The sequence below is a fragment of the Dasypus novemcinctus genome, chromosome 5 (assembly GCF_030445035.2).
Source record: "Dasypus novemcinctus isolate mDasNov1 chromosome 5, mDasNov1.1.hap2, whole genome shotgun sequence".
Classification (NCBI taxonomy): domain Eukaryota; kingdom Metazoa; phylum Chordata; class Mammalia; order Cingulata; family Dasypodidae; genus Dasypus; species Dasypus novemcinctus.
Window position 1 is genome coordinate 5,208,525 of NC_080677.1, and position 13,002 is coordinate 5,221,526.

Sequence of the window (13,002 nt, forward strand, 5' to 3'; positions counted from 1 at the left end):
GCCCACGGGCATCTCGGGCTGCCACGTCGGCGCTTCCCGGGCAGCAGCCACCGTCTCCCGAGTCAGAAGCCCCGTGGCGGGGGGAACCGAGGCTGGAGGCAGCTGCCGAAGCTGCCCGGGGCAGGCCCCTCGAAGCGTGGGCGTCTCACAGTGGGGATGGCTCAGCGAGCTCCCGGTCCTGGCCGAGGCAGTGCCGGTCAGAGCGTCCCCAGGACGTGCTCTGTCACCGAAGGCCAGCGCCGGCGGCCCTGGGCTCCTTCTCTTTCAATTTTCGTTGCTTCCAGCAGCTGCTTCCATGGCTTTCTCTCTCTCTCTCCGTCTGAATTTCATTGCCTTGTGAAGGACCCCAGTGAGACTCAACCCCCGAGCCGGGGGCCATCCTGAGACACGCCTCACCTGAGGGCTGCCCACGGGGTCCACACCCTCAGGGGTGGGTCAGCTCCCCAGGGGTCCACACGGCTGCAGACTGGCCAGGCCGCCCCCAGGCCATCCCCTTCCCGCCCCGTGGGGTGCCCCCTGGGGTGCTTCCAGGTGGAGGCCTGCAGCTCCCTGCAGAAGCTCGCCGGGCGCGCCCCTCGGCCCCTCGGCCGCTCCCCGTGGCCCCTCGGCCGCTCGCGTTCCCATCTCCAGAAGGAAGCGTTTGGGAAGGAAGGGGGTGGCTGGCTCCCCCTCCGAGTGCGTCAGGGCCTCCAGGCTTCCGGGTTCTGCCAGTGATAACTGTTACCTGCAAAGAAATCGCTGAGAAAAGGACGACCCTGGGGGTGGAAAGAGGCGCTTGGCGGGCGTGCGGGGCGGAGCATCTTCCACTCCGCTCCGCCGCTGCGGAGCGCCTTCCACCCCGAGTGCTGCATTCCCAGCTGGGACCCTCCCAAACGCCCGAGCCACACGCGGGGTCCCATCCTAGGTGGCCTCCCCACGGTGCGCCCTGAGGACGTGAGTCCTGGGGGAGGCCGTCAGAAGGGGCGGTAGGGTCAGGTGGGTTGGGAAAGCCCCCCCTACCACAGCCTCCCTTGGAGAGTCCCAGGGAGTCTTAGCGTTTTAAAGGCTCTGATAAGTCCTGTACTACGATCTCTTTTCTTTCTTATTTTAGCCTTTTTTAGTATAGGGTTTTTTAATCTTGTCTATTTTACATCTTAACATTACAATCGCAAAACGGATGGCGTCCCTGATTCCTGATGTTTGAATTATACCTTTCAGGCATGTTTTTTCTCAGTCCCTTTCTGACTTGTGATCTGAAATAGGGCTTGCGGGCTCTCACCAGCTAATTCCAGATGTGCTCATATAAAAGCAGTGTTTGTGCTGTTCTCATTTTTTAACATTTTGAAATAATTTCAAGATCATAGGAAAGTTACAAGAATAACATCGTGAACTCCCAGATGCCTTTGAGCCCGAAAGCCCCAGCTGCTAACGTTAAAGCACATTTGCCGTATCATCCTCTTTCTCTCCTTTTTTTTTTTCTGAGCCATTTGAAAGTAAGTTGTGGCATGATGCCCATTTAATGCTAATTATGTCAGTACCTATTTTCTAAAAGCAAGGACTTCAGACACTTACATCACCACAGTGCCATGATGAAAATCAGGAAATTAACTTGGATATTAGCCAATATACACCCCTGCTCAGATTTCACCAGTTGTCCTCGTTACGTCCTTTATAGCAAAAGCAAGCAAAAGCAAGCCTTGCTCCTCTATGCAGCCCAGAACAGCCTGCTGTCTGGGCCTTTGTGCCGGGCCAGGCGGCGCCCGTCTTCCTGGACCTTCCCGCGCCTGATGCGTTTCGCGGGAGCAGGCTGGCAGTGGGGCCGTGTCCTTCAGCGGGGATCAGCCTGGCTCCTGGTGGCTGGACTGCGGCGTGCGTTCACGGCAGGAACACCCGGGAAGTGCTGTCGTGTCCTCTTCGGCGCATCGTCTTGGTTTGCCAGGGCTTGTGTAACAGATGCCACACGCTGGTGGGCTGAAATCGTAGGGGTTTTCTTTGCTCCTGGTTTTGGAGGCTCGAAGCGCAAAGTCAAGGCACCTGCAGGCCGTGCTTCCGCCGTGGGGCCCTTCACGGGCCGTGCACGCTCATGGCTGCCACCTTCGCCTTGGCCACGTGCCCGCCCGCCTCCCCTGCGAGCCACACTTCTGCTCAGGGTTCTGTGTCTTGCCTGGATTTCAAATCTCTCCTTATCGGGACTCTCATACCCCGGTGATTCAGTCTGGCCTGATCCTGCTAGGGTCTTCAGACCCCCTGTACAGGTGAGATCACCCCGCCAGCCCCCGCCCCGTGTCTCACTGCCGGCACTGCCCCTTGAATACCTGACAATGATGGAGTCCACCGGTTTCCTCCACTGTGAAGTTACAGAGTCACGAGTGCTGGGCAGCCACTTTGAGCACAGTAGAACATTCTGTTTCTCCTCAGACTGTCACCTGCTGGTTTTAGCATCCCCTGAAGGTCTTTCCCTTAATCCATTCTTACTGTGAGGATTGCCAAATGGTGATTTTCTCATCCATCCTTCCTTCTGTATTTCCTTAGCTCGGGTTCTGCGTTAAGGAAGAGCTTTTCCTCCCATCCGATTAATTTGATCATTTATTTATCACGGTTGTACTGAGTGGTCAAATCCATGATTTCTACCATTTGTCTTGGTGCCCAGGTTTGGCCTGCAGGCGCCCCTCGCGCTGCCTCCCGTGTCCTTTGCACAGGACGCCGGCCTTAAGACTTTCCAAGTGTCAGGCGTGAGTCTGCCGTGCCTCCGGGGAGCCCTGGTTCCGTTACACGGAGAAAGGCGTTTAGAAGGCACCGTCCAGGGCCAGACCTGCCCGGGCTGCTGAGGCGCCCGGCTTCCCGCCGCTTTGATCGAACAGAGCCGGGAAGGGTGTGCGCGCATGCGTGTACACCCACACTGGGTGTCCTTTAATACAGACATAATATCACTCTGATTAAATTGTAAATAATTTGAAATTTATCAAATAAATAAGTTGATTAAATTGTAAATAATAAGTGGAGTCTTTTCCTTTTCCAGGCTTTTTCTCCTCCGTGACAGCCAGAGTAATCCAAAGGCATTTGTACTCACCCTGTGTCATCACCAGAAAATAAAAAACTTCCAGATCTTACCTGTAAGTACTGATGTTTTTATAGTAATTCTTTCCTTTCTCTCTAGTTTTGGTTTTTCAGGGAGGTACCGGGGTTGAACCCAGGACCTCGCCCATGGGAAGCAGGCTCTCAACCACTGAGTTCCATCCGCTCCACAATGAGAGTTGAGGTTTTTTTTGTTTGTTTTAAGAGGTACTAAGGATCGAACCCAGGACCTCGTCCTTGGGAAGCAGTTGCTCAACCACGTGAGCTCCCTCTGCTCCCCTCTAGTTTTCATGGTTAATACGGTTCTCAAGTAATAAACTAAGGCTGTCCCCAGCATGCAGATGAGACACTTCCTAGAATTCCTTGAGAGGTCTGCCCTTGGAGGTGTGGGACAGTCTTTCCCTGGCAGTGTTCTGTCCACGACGCTGCTTGCTCAGCCCTTCCCACCTGCCCGTCAGCCAGCTGGGCCCTGGCCTCAGGGAGGGCTGAGTCAGACAGCTGGGGTGGACACATGGGGGCTGTTACCCGAGGAGCGAGCGGGGCTGTGCTGGACCCCAGGACTCGCCTGACTTACGCTGTTATGTCCCAGGTGCACGGCTTTGTAGGAAAAACTGGCTCGCAGCCAGTGAGCAAGTGTGTTCCTCATTCCCCTTGGCCCTTAGCTCCGAAGAGACGCTACCTTTGAACAATTCCATGGGCAAAATCATGGGATGCGTGGGTTCGAAGGCACTTTTTTCACAAAGCAATGGTGGGTTAAAGTTGTCTAGTTCAGTTTAACTCTTACTTTAGGGAACCAAAATTCACACGTTAAGGGTTAATGATTTGGGTGGAAGTTGTCAGTGCCTCTCGGAATTTACAGTTTATTGCGGGATAAGATGCACAAAATTAAAGCGTTTTACATCATGAGCTAACGCATTCTGCAAGTAGTAATGGCTTCCGTTAAATGTCTGCTGTGGAACACACACCCAAGAGATTAGAACCGTTCTGCCCAAAAAGATGGGCTGCCTCTTTTCCTCTGAGCGTCCCTGTGTACCTCTACCACCCACATGTCTCAGGAAGCTTGGAGCACATCGACAGTCCTGTCTCACCGGTTGGCCCTGGCGCTGGTCCAGCTTCCTTGAGCAGGGACCGTGTAACTTTCCGACTGTGGCATTTCTGTGATGAGAGGGGGCAGGGGCTGGAAAAGGTGAGCGCGGCTGCCTGACCCTGGCTTCCTAGATCCCACGAGAGATGATACAGAGCACGGGGCTTACCGCTCAAGAGCCAGCACCTCCTTTGCAGTCCCTTCTGTTCTACCGTGACGTGGTCCCAGTGCTGTAATTCTCAGAGCCCGAGGTGTAAAATAAAATGCAGAAGTGTTTCCTGGTGGGCAGGGTATGTAAAGCCATTCTCCCAAGTGACCCCAAATCCTAGCAGGAGCGGGAGGCTTGTGGTGGCCACGAATTTGCAGGCTCTGTGCTTGAAAACGGGCCACGGGGATGTGCTTCTCGCTCTAGTAGTGAGAGGATCTACGTTTATTCATCAACAGAGGTTTAATACGCACTGTATTGTAATCCTTGACTTTAAAATTCATTTTGTTAAAATAGATGTCAGGAATGTAGTTCTTTCTGGGAGATACTGTGCAGTTCCTCATTTTTAGTAAAAAATAACTACTGATGAACTGGAGAGTAGGTGTTTCCACTCTGCTGGGGGTCGCAGTCCCGCTGGCACATGGGCAGCCTAGAGATTCCAGCCTCTCGGACGTGCACCTGCCAACGCCAGCCCCAAGTGCAGGTGCCATAGAAGCGACAGATGAGCCGTGTGTAGGGAAGCCGTAACTGAGTCCAGCTCTGTTGCTCTCAGGAGCACAAACCCCGAAGTGGGGCCCACTGGCCAGGCACCAAACTGCAGAGCCATCTGCCCTGACCATAGGGCCCGGGTGTCCCCAGGGCCCTCAGGCCCCCCTGTTTGGGGTAGGATCCAGTCTGGCAGTCTAGGAGAGCCTGCTGAGACGTGCCTAAGCGTTCCCTCTGGGATCACGTCCCGACTCACTTTGCAGTCTCTCAGCCACGTAAACTCCTTTGTCTTTACCTTTTGCCTTTAATGCTCCGGGAGCTGGGAGAGCTGCTTATCAGTCATGACCGTATGAATCCCTCCCCATCGTCCAACAGTGGCTTCAGAACAAAGCGCGGGCTCTCGCTGCATGTTGCTCAGGTTGTGTAACGAGAGCCTGTGCCTGGGCTCCCCTAAAGAATTCCCTGGCGGTGGACCCTGCCGTGTGCCCAGTGCCACTCACCAGCCACTTGGCAGCCCGCCCAGGGCGCACGCAGCTCCCTACCCCCGCAGCCCCGCTGGTCGTGAGCCCCCTAGGCTGGCCCCACGGGGGTCCCCCTTGGGAATCCAGCTGTGGCTGCTTGTCTTCCGCTAACTTGGCAAGTGTTCTTTTGACTCTAGTGCGAGGACGACGGGCAGATGTTCTTCAGCCTTGACGACGGGAACACCAAGTTCTCGGACCTGATCCAGCTCGTCGACTTCTACCAGCTCAACAAGGGAGTGCTGCCTTGCAAACTCAAGCACCACTGCATCCGCGTGGCCTTATGACCTCAGCCGCCCTCCTGCCTGCGTGCTGGAGGACGTTACACTGGAACGAAGGGGTCCGCGCGCCGGCGAACTCCCGCACCTGGGCTGCACCCCGGGGCTCGGCCCGAGGCCCGGGCTCGTTGGCTGCCACGTGACCAAGAGTGACTAGTTTGTCGGGCCCGGAGGCGACGTGGGGCTGAGAAGCCAGCAGCGCCGCCTCGCTCTGCGTCTGCCAGATGAGGTGGGGCGTGGAAAATCAAGCGCGCGGTGGCGCGTGAACTGGGACGATCGCCTTGGCTGGGCCACGGAGGAACAAGAAGAGGAGAGAAGGAATCGGAAGTGGACTCTTGCCCTGGGATAATCTTGACAATTAAAACTGCCATGTTTACTTTTTTTGTATCGATCACTTTTTTGCACTCCTCCTTTGTTTTCGGTATTGTGTGCAGCCTCTGTTGGGAGTTGGGGCTCCTCAGTTGAGACAGGACGGACAGTTTTGAGGGGGCAGAATTCAAAGACTGAAAGTGGGCCCCCCAGCATTTCCAGGGGGCAGCTCCCCGCACACATCCCCACAGTGTGGATTCGGTTCCCAAGTAACAAAGCGCCCCCACCCCTTCCCGGGATACTTGAAAACCTTTATTTTTAACAGAAGGTGTCAGCTGTGGTAGGCATTTGGCAGGTGCCGTGGGCGCAGACCGCAGCCTGCCAAGCGCTCCTCTCCGCGCAGGTGTCCGCGGCTTCGTCCATCACGGGTCTCGGCCTCCGCCGTCCGTGGTTTCCGGGAGGAGCCGCTGCCCACAGAGGCAGGGCCAGCTGGCAGTGCCCAGAGTGCCGTCGGCCAGCCCGAGGGGTCCAGCACCCACGGGCACCGCCTGGTGGCGTCCACAGCCCCGGCCTCGCCCTCGCGCCACCGCTGCCTTAGCCCCACGCGGTGGTGTGAGCCGTTTCACGGCTGATCCCCCTGGGGGAGCCAGGATCTCAACAGAAAACGGCACCCGGGCTGCTTCCCGCTGCGCCCTGTGGGTTTCCATGGCGACAAGAGCACACATTTAAAGGTCGCGGCTCTAGGGCTTCCATCCTGCTGAAAACCCCGAGCCGGCCAAGGCGGGGTGGTGAGGGGCTCCCCCGCGATTGGCCTGGGGCACCAGTACCTCACGTGCGTGCGTCCGTGGACGCATTTCAGCGACAGGGCTCTGCTCCCCTCCGCGGGAGACGAGCAGGCGCCGGCTCGAGGTGCTCGCCTGGTCCCCATGCGGGTGCCGCACCTGCTGCCGATCCCACTCAGCCGCGTTTTCAGGTGTGAGGGCGGCTTTTGCTTTACCTTTGCTCTGTGCCAAGCAGCAAGGGCTCTTTTGACAAGGACGCACGCTCCTGGGGTGAACAAAACGATTTCCTTCCCCGAGGTAGCTCGTGGAGCCCTCGCCAGTGTGCTCTGAAGAGCCGCTGGTCCCTGGGTTGGGTAGAGCCCACCCGCCGGAGCGCTCCCGGAGGCTCAGCACCTAAGGGCGCTTGAGCTGGCACACCTGGTTAGGACAGGTATCTCACGAGTCCAGTCAGGCGTCACAGCCAGCAGCCTCGGTGTAGAAACACTGTATTTTAGTTTACAGATCACACTCTAGGATCTTCCGCGATGTCTACGTATAAAACTGAAGAATTTGTAGTAAAGCGTATTTTTAACCATAGATGCTAAATGGCCTTTTCTTCCTTTTCTACCCAGTTAGCCATCAGACAGCCGACAAGTAGGTGAGTCCCGAGTTCAGAGCGGGCCACGTGCTTCCACTGAGCTCCACTTTACGGAAGGCGGCGTCAGGTGTCCCGTGACCCTCTGTTCCTCTTCGCTGGGTTTGAAGTAACACCTTTTCTTCTTTGAACCTCTAGGGTCGCTTCTGTTTCTGTCGACAAGTTCCATTAACGCATAATCCCTCCCTGCCGCCTCTCTCCATTCGACAGCTAGTCCTTGCAGTATTTCGTATTTATAAATATGTGTTTTATTTAAGGAGCTCAAAAGTTTGGCTCTGATTCCAATCTTGCGTGTCGACGGTTTGACGTCGTCTTTTGTACTTTCCCAGCCTAAGTGAGTCGTGGAAGCACGTGCTCGCCTTCGCGCAGCAACACGCTTCCTGCAGCCCCTCGCTCAGGACGCGCCCCTGCGCCGGGGAGCTGGGAATTCCACCTGACCACAAAACGAAACAAGACAAGTCCCTAGCGTCTGCTAGCTTCTGGCTCAGCAAACCAAGGGCCGAAGGACATTGGACTTTTATTTTTGTATTTAAGTGACATGAATGTAAAGGGGACAGCTCAGGGTTGTTTTGGAGCCTGTTGAATTTTTATCTCTGCCTGTGATTTCTTTTCTAAGTGAACACTTCATGTAGCAGCCTGGTTGAAGGTGAGAAGGAAAATACCAAATGCTTTCGGGATTAGGGTTTCATAGGCCAGCTCTGTTAACATTAGGCGTTCAGAGTTCCAGAAAGTTTGTTAAACCTTGAAGAAATACGTGCCTCAGTTGACATGTTTTGTCTTCTCTTTTTTTCACGTAATACCTGACGGATTGACCAATCAGTGCCCCTTTCCGGGGGCGAGACTTGCCCATTGTAGATCCTGTTGTCACAGCGCAAGTTGTTGGGCCCGCGAGATGGCCTGACATGTGAAAGATTTCAGGGAATGCAAAAAGGTATTAACTTGAGACAAAACCTTTATCCCACGTGCTTTGCCTCATTCTGTACATAAGCTCTCTGGCTCGTGAACCTAACTGTAAACCTTCAGGTATTTTTGTACAAGTAAGGGACTGGTAATTCTGTTTCTCGTTATTAGAAATAAACATTAATACAGTGTTCTTCCTTTCCTCTGGCTGGTAGTGTCTCTTTCTGAATTGAAACCCTTACAGCCCGTCACCCACTAAAATCCTTTGGGAGCACCTTATCAAAAACGGGGTTCCCTGTGCCAGTGAAAGTGAGCACAGGGCACCTCGGCCGCTGCAGATGCGAAGCATTGGCCCTGGGCCGTGCGGGTGCAGTCAGCCCATCACCCAGAGAAGGCTCTTCTAAGCACCCCAGGGTAGCCCACAGGCCGCGAATCGACACCTGCCGATTAGGGGTAAAAGTAACCCTGGGGCACGGCACCTTCTGGGTTCCAGGTGTCAGAAATTGCAGTTCCAGGGGTCTCCTGCCAGAAAGGGAGTTCACTCGATCTCAGATCTAGGCAGCCTTGAGGGTAAGGTGAGCCTCGCAGGTGCCCGGGGGCTGCTCTCCCTCCAGCCCTGCTCCGTTCACAAGCAGGAGTACTATCGGCAGCCCCGGACCCACATCCCTTCAGGCTCATAGACCCCCCAACCCCACCTCGGGACTTCCAGTTGGGTCACGTGTCAAGCTCCACATGTCCCGGGCGAGCCAAGGAGTGGAGCGCCACTGGGCAGGTGGGCCTCCCCACGGTCACGCCGTGGTTCCCACGCAGCGCCCCGACGGGCACGGCACATGGGCACGGGTGTCCGTCCCGGCCCCCCAGACCTCCACCCGGGATCGCAAAGCCTGCCGCCCACGGGCCGAGGAGGAAGGTCTCAGGCTCAGGTGCCAGGAGAGGAGGCAGGTGCAGCGAGGGTAGGAAACGGGCCCATGGTGCGCGTAGCTGACCGGAACTCGGTAGACTCCACACCGTCAGGTAAACGACGGCACATCGGGCGTTTGCAGCATGGTCCACTGGTTTAGATGTCAGGCTGGTTTAACGCCTGAGCCACGCACTGCGGGTGAATGGGGGCTGCAGCCAGTAAGAGCAGTGCCGGCCGCCGGGTCTGCGACGGCGTGTGACGACCACTGGGGATGCAAAGGGCGGGTGGGTGGGGCTCACTGGTCCCACTCGTCCCAACCCGACCCCTTGGGGCACCGTCTTCAAGTCTGCTGCTAGGAAGCTGAGCCTCGGCTGGGCAGCTCCCCTTGCGCCTGCGGAGGCAGTGAGTTCTCGAGGTTGGGGCTCTAGGGGGTGCTGGCTGGGTAGATGACCAGCCCCTCTCCCCTTTTTTCTGCAGGGGAGCCCAGGAGCCGGTGAGGGCACCATCAAGTGGCTTCTTTTGCCTTCCATATTCAGTGTGATGTCACTAGCATTTACCTGCATAACTCATCTACACAGTCCTCTCAACTGGGATCAACCCCTAAAATTTGCACTTCTAGCCCTTTTCTGCATTGCACTGTTGTCCTTTTCTCTAACGACTGCTTCAAAGATAGGCAGATACCAACTCAGGTTTAACAGGAAACTCACACAAGTCAGCAGTTGACAGACCCACTGGCATTCTTCCCACTGCAGTGGAACAACGGAAGTGGCGAGGACCTGCCTTTTCTAGGTAAACAAGAAGTTGGCAGAAAGATGGGGCCTCACCTGAGCGGCCCTGAAGCTCCAGTTTACCTGCCCCTTGGGCTTCACTCCTCACCTCCAGCCTCCTCCCCACTCAGCCCAGGTGCTCAGAGCCTGTGTATAAATGGTCACACGCCAGCCTTGCCCACCAGGAAGAGCCACCTGGTGGCTATTTTAAATTCTCTTTTTTGTTTTTTTGAACCTGAATCTTCAGTTTCTGGTAAGTCACCCCTGTAAGGCCGGCAGACCTTAAGGGAAAAACAATGGGAAGAATTCAGGGGGCTCTTTACAACCTGGGCATGTCACCTCCAAATGTCACAGCTCTAATAGAGGAGAACTGTGCAGCTGGCAGGCAGTGCAGGGGCAGGTGTGTGGGAGACACAGAGCTGGACACAAGTAGTAATAGCCCTTGCTCATTATTTTCACATAAGCTAAAGGGGGAACTCATCAGAGTCAAGTCAGCAGAGCATTTGGTGCTTGGAAGAAGACACCTTGAAGTCAGATGACCCTTCCGTCACATCACCCTTCCATCACATGACCCTTCCATCACATGAACCAATGGCCACGGCTGGCACAGTGGGCTCGGCTAGCTAGTGAAGACAGTCGCCGGCCACTGGGCCTGATCAAGGGGTTTCTCTCATCAGGGATCACCTGGGACCCCGGCATTGTTTACTCAGGGATGAGGGGTGAGAAACTGCCCCACCCGAGAAATTCTTTGCAATTCTTCTGCCCTGTAGAACAGCTGCCAGCCAGGTCTCTGTGGCTCAGACACTTTGGGGCTTGAAACTCTTCAACAGTCATGTCCCAGCCACTCACGAGGGAGAGGAGCTTGTGTCATGGAGAGGCAGGTGTGGGAAGCAAGTCAGCAGTGGCTGTACCCCTTTCTCTCTGCGTGGTTCTAGTGCACACTGCAGGGGAGCTGAGTAGTTCAGTGATGCTGGGTGAGGAAGAGGACAGAGTCACTTGTCCTCTCACTTCCACAGCCTCAGTGGCCCTTCCCCAGACGTCCAACCATGCAGACATAGTGGTCCTGAGAAGGTGGGCACTCTACACTCAAGTTTTATTATCTCCCATGGACTTTGGGAGGTGGAATGGGTGCCGCATCTTCTAGGGATTTCTTTCTTGGGCCTCCTTTTGGGCCATGAGAATTCTCAAATCTCAACCAAGCAGAGATGTCGAATTCCTTAAATGAGGCTCAGGACCTGCTGAGCAGGCTCTGAAGCTTCACAGGGGACTGCCCGGTGTGGCTGGGCCATGCAACTCACCGAGAGAGGAACTTCCCTGAGACGCATTGGACGACACAGAGTGGGGACAGTTACATGCCTCAGCTTACCTAATAAAGCAGATCCCACTTGGGAACTGAATCGTGTGGGCAACAAAAGGCATGTTTTGGTCCATGTTCCTGTGGGCGTGAACCCATTCGTAAACGACCTTTCAGGATGTTGTTATTGGTTAAGGCCTGGACATGTTTGACAGCAGGGTCTTCAAAGATCCTATCTAGATGAGGCCAGATTGAATCAGGGCAACTCTTAATCCAGTATGGCTGAACTCCTTCCAAGGAAAGGAAACTGGATGGGGAAGTAGAAGCCAGAAGTCAGCGGAAAGCAGAGGGACAGACAAAGTGGGAGGAACTGCCACGTGTCGGAGGAGTGCTGGAATGCTGCGAACCCTGGGCAGAAGCAAGGCCTGCCAGTGCTTGGCTGCTGGCCTCCAACCGTGAGACAGGAAATGCCTGCCGTTGAAGGCACCACTGCGTGGTAATGGTCATAGAGGCCCTGGCCAACTACAACACCACTCCGCGAGCAAGGTCGATGATCCCACGAATAACAAGCCTTGAAGGGCTCTTTGACTGCTAGCTTGGTGAAGCTGAAGAAGTATTCTGCTGAAAAGTTTGACTCTGGGCGGCGGACTTGGCCCAGTGGTTAGGGCATCCGCCTACCACATGAGAGGTCCACGGTTCAAACCCCGGGCCTCCTTGACCCGTGTGGAGCTGGCCCATGCGCAGTGCTGATGCACACAAGGAGTGCCCTGCCACGCAGGGGTGTCCCCGCATAGGGGAGCCCCACGTGCAAGGAGTGCGCCCCATAAGGAGAGCCGCCCAGCGCGAAAGGAAGTGCAGCCTGCCCAGGAATGGCGCCGCACACACGGAGAGCTGACACAGCAAGATGACGCAGCAAAAACGAGACACACATTCCCGGTGCCGCTGACAACAACAGAAGCAGACAAAGAAGACACAGCAAATAGACACAGAGAACAGACAGCCAGGGGCGGGTGGGGGGGGAGGGGAGAAATAAATACATAAATCTTTAAAAAAAAAAAGGAAAGTTTTCCTCTGCTTCGTATAGTGGAAGCTCTCTATGATTTACATACTTTCTAACACAAGCTCTAAAAGGCAAACCTGACACCACAGTGCCTTGCTAAGGGGCTGTGCACATGCGTCTGTGATTGCCGGCTTCTGAGCACCAGCCGCCAGCTCCCGGGACTGCCCACGGCCTCTGCCTGGTCTCCAGAGCTCGTCTGTCCTGTGAGCGGGGAGCAGGGGGCGCCCCACCAGGCACATGGTGCGAACTGGCTCCCCTGGCCCCCTGCAACATTAAACTCGTTTCTGCACAGCAGTAACTGGCTTCCTCACCTCCCCACACCTCAAGCGGTATTTCCGGGATCATCTCCAGAATCAACTACTTGCCCTTAAATCTTCCTCTCGGGGTCAGCTTTGGAGGGAACCCAGATTAAGACCAGGACATAAATGGACATTCTGGGATGGAGAAGTTGATTCTCCACAACTTAACTCGGCATTTACTGTATTCCAGATCTAAATCTCAGTAGGATTTTTGGCTGTATTAATCGGAACAAATGACTTTCAAGTTCATCCTCTAGGAAAAGTGCGTGCAAGTGGCAAGGATTGCTTTAAAGAACTCTAATAAGGGAACAGTGTCTTTCCAGGTGCCAAAACACATGATAGTGATCAAATTTAAATATCACTGACACAGGGCTTGATGGACAATTTAATAGAACAGTATGTTTTAGAAACAGGTGCAGCTATCTTGTCAA

At 55.1% G+C, this 13,002-nt stretch overlaps 1 protein-coding gene across 5 annotated transcripts in view; it reads left to right on the forward strand.

The window, feature by feature from the left end:
• GRB10 (growth factor receptor bound protein 10) overlaps nucleotides 1-8,451 on the forward strand; it is a 209,717-nt gene extending 201,266 nt beyond the window's left edge. For 4 of the 5 annotated variants that reach the window (XM_058296624.2, XM_012526047.4, XM_058296623.2 and 1 more), the window contains 2 exons: nucleotides 2,999-3,092; nucleotides 5,488-8,451. In XM_058296624.2, coding sequence (XP_058152607.1) covers nucleotides 2,999-3,092; nucleotides 5,488-5,634 — 241 coding nt within the window. In that variant the 3' untranslated portion in view covers nucleotides 5,635-8,451. Of the gene's footprint in view, nucleotides 1-2,998; nucleotides 3,093-5,487 lie in introns of those variants that run through there. The other variant, XM_071215044.1, reaches the window with a different exon arrangement.
• The last annotated feature ends 4,551 nt before the right edge of the window (nucleotides 8,452-13,002 follow it).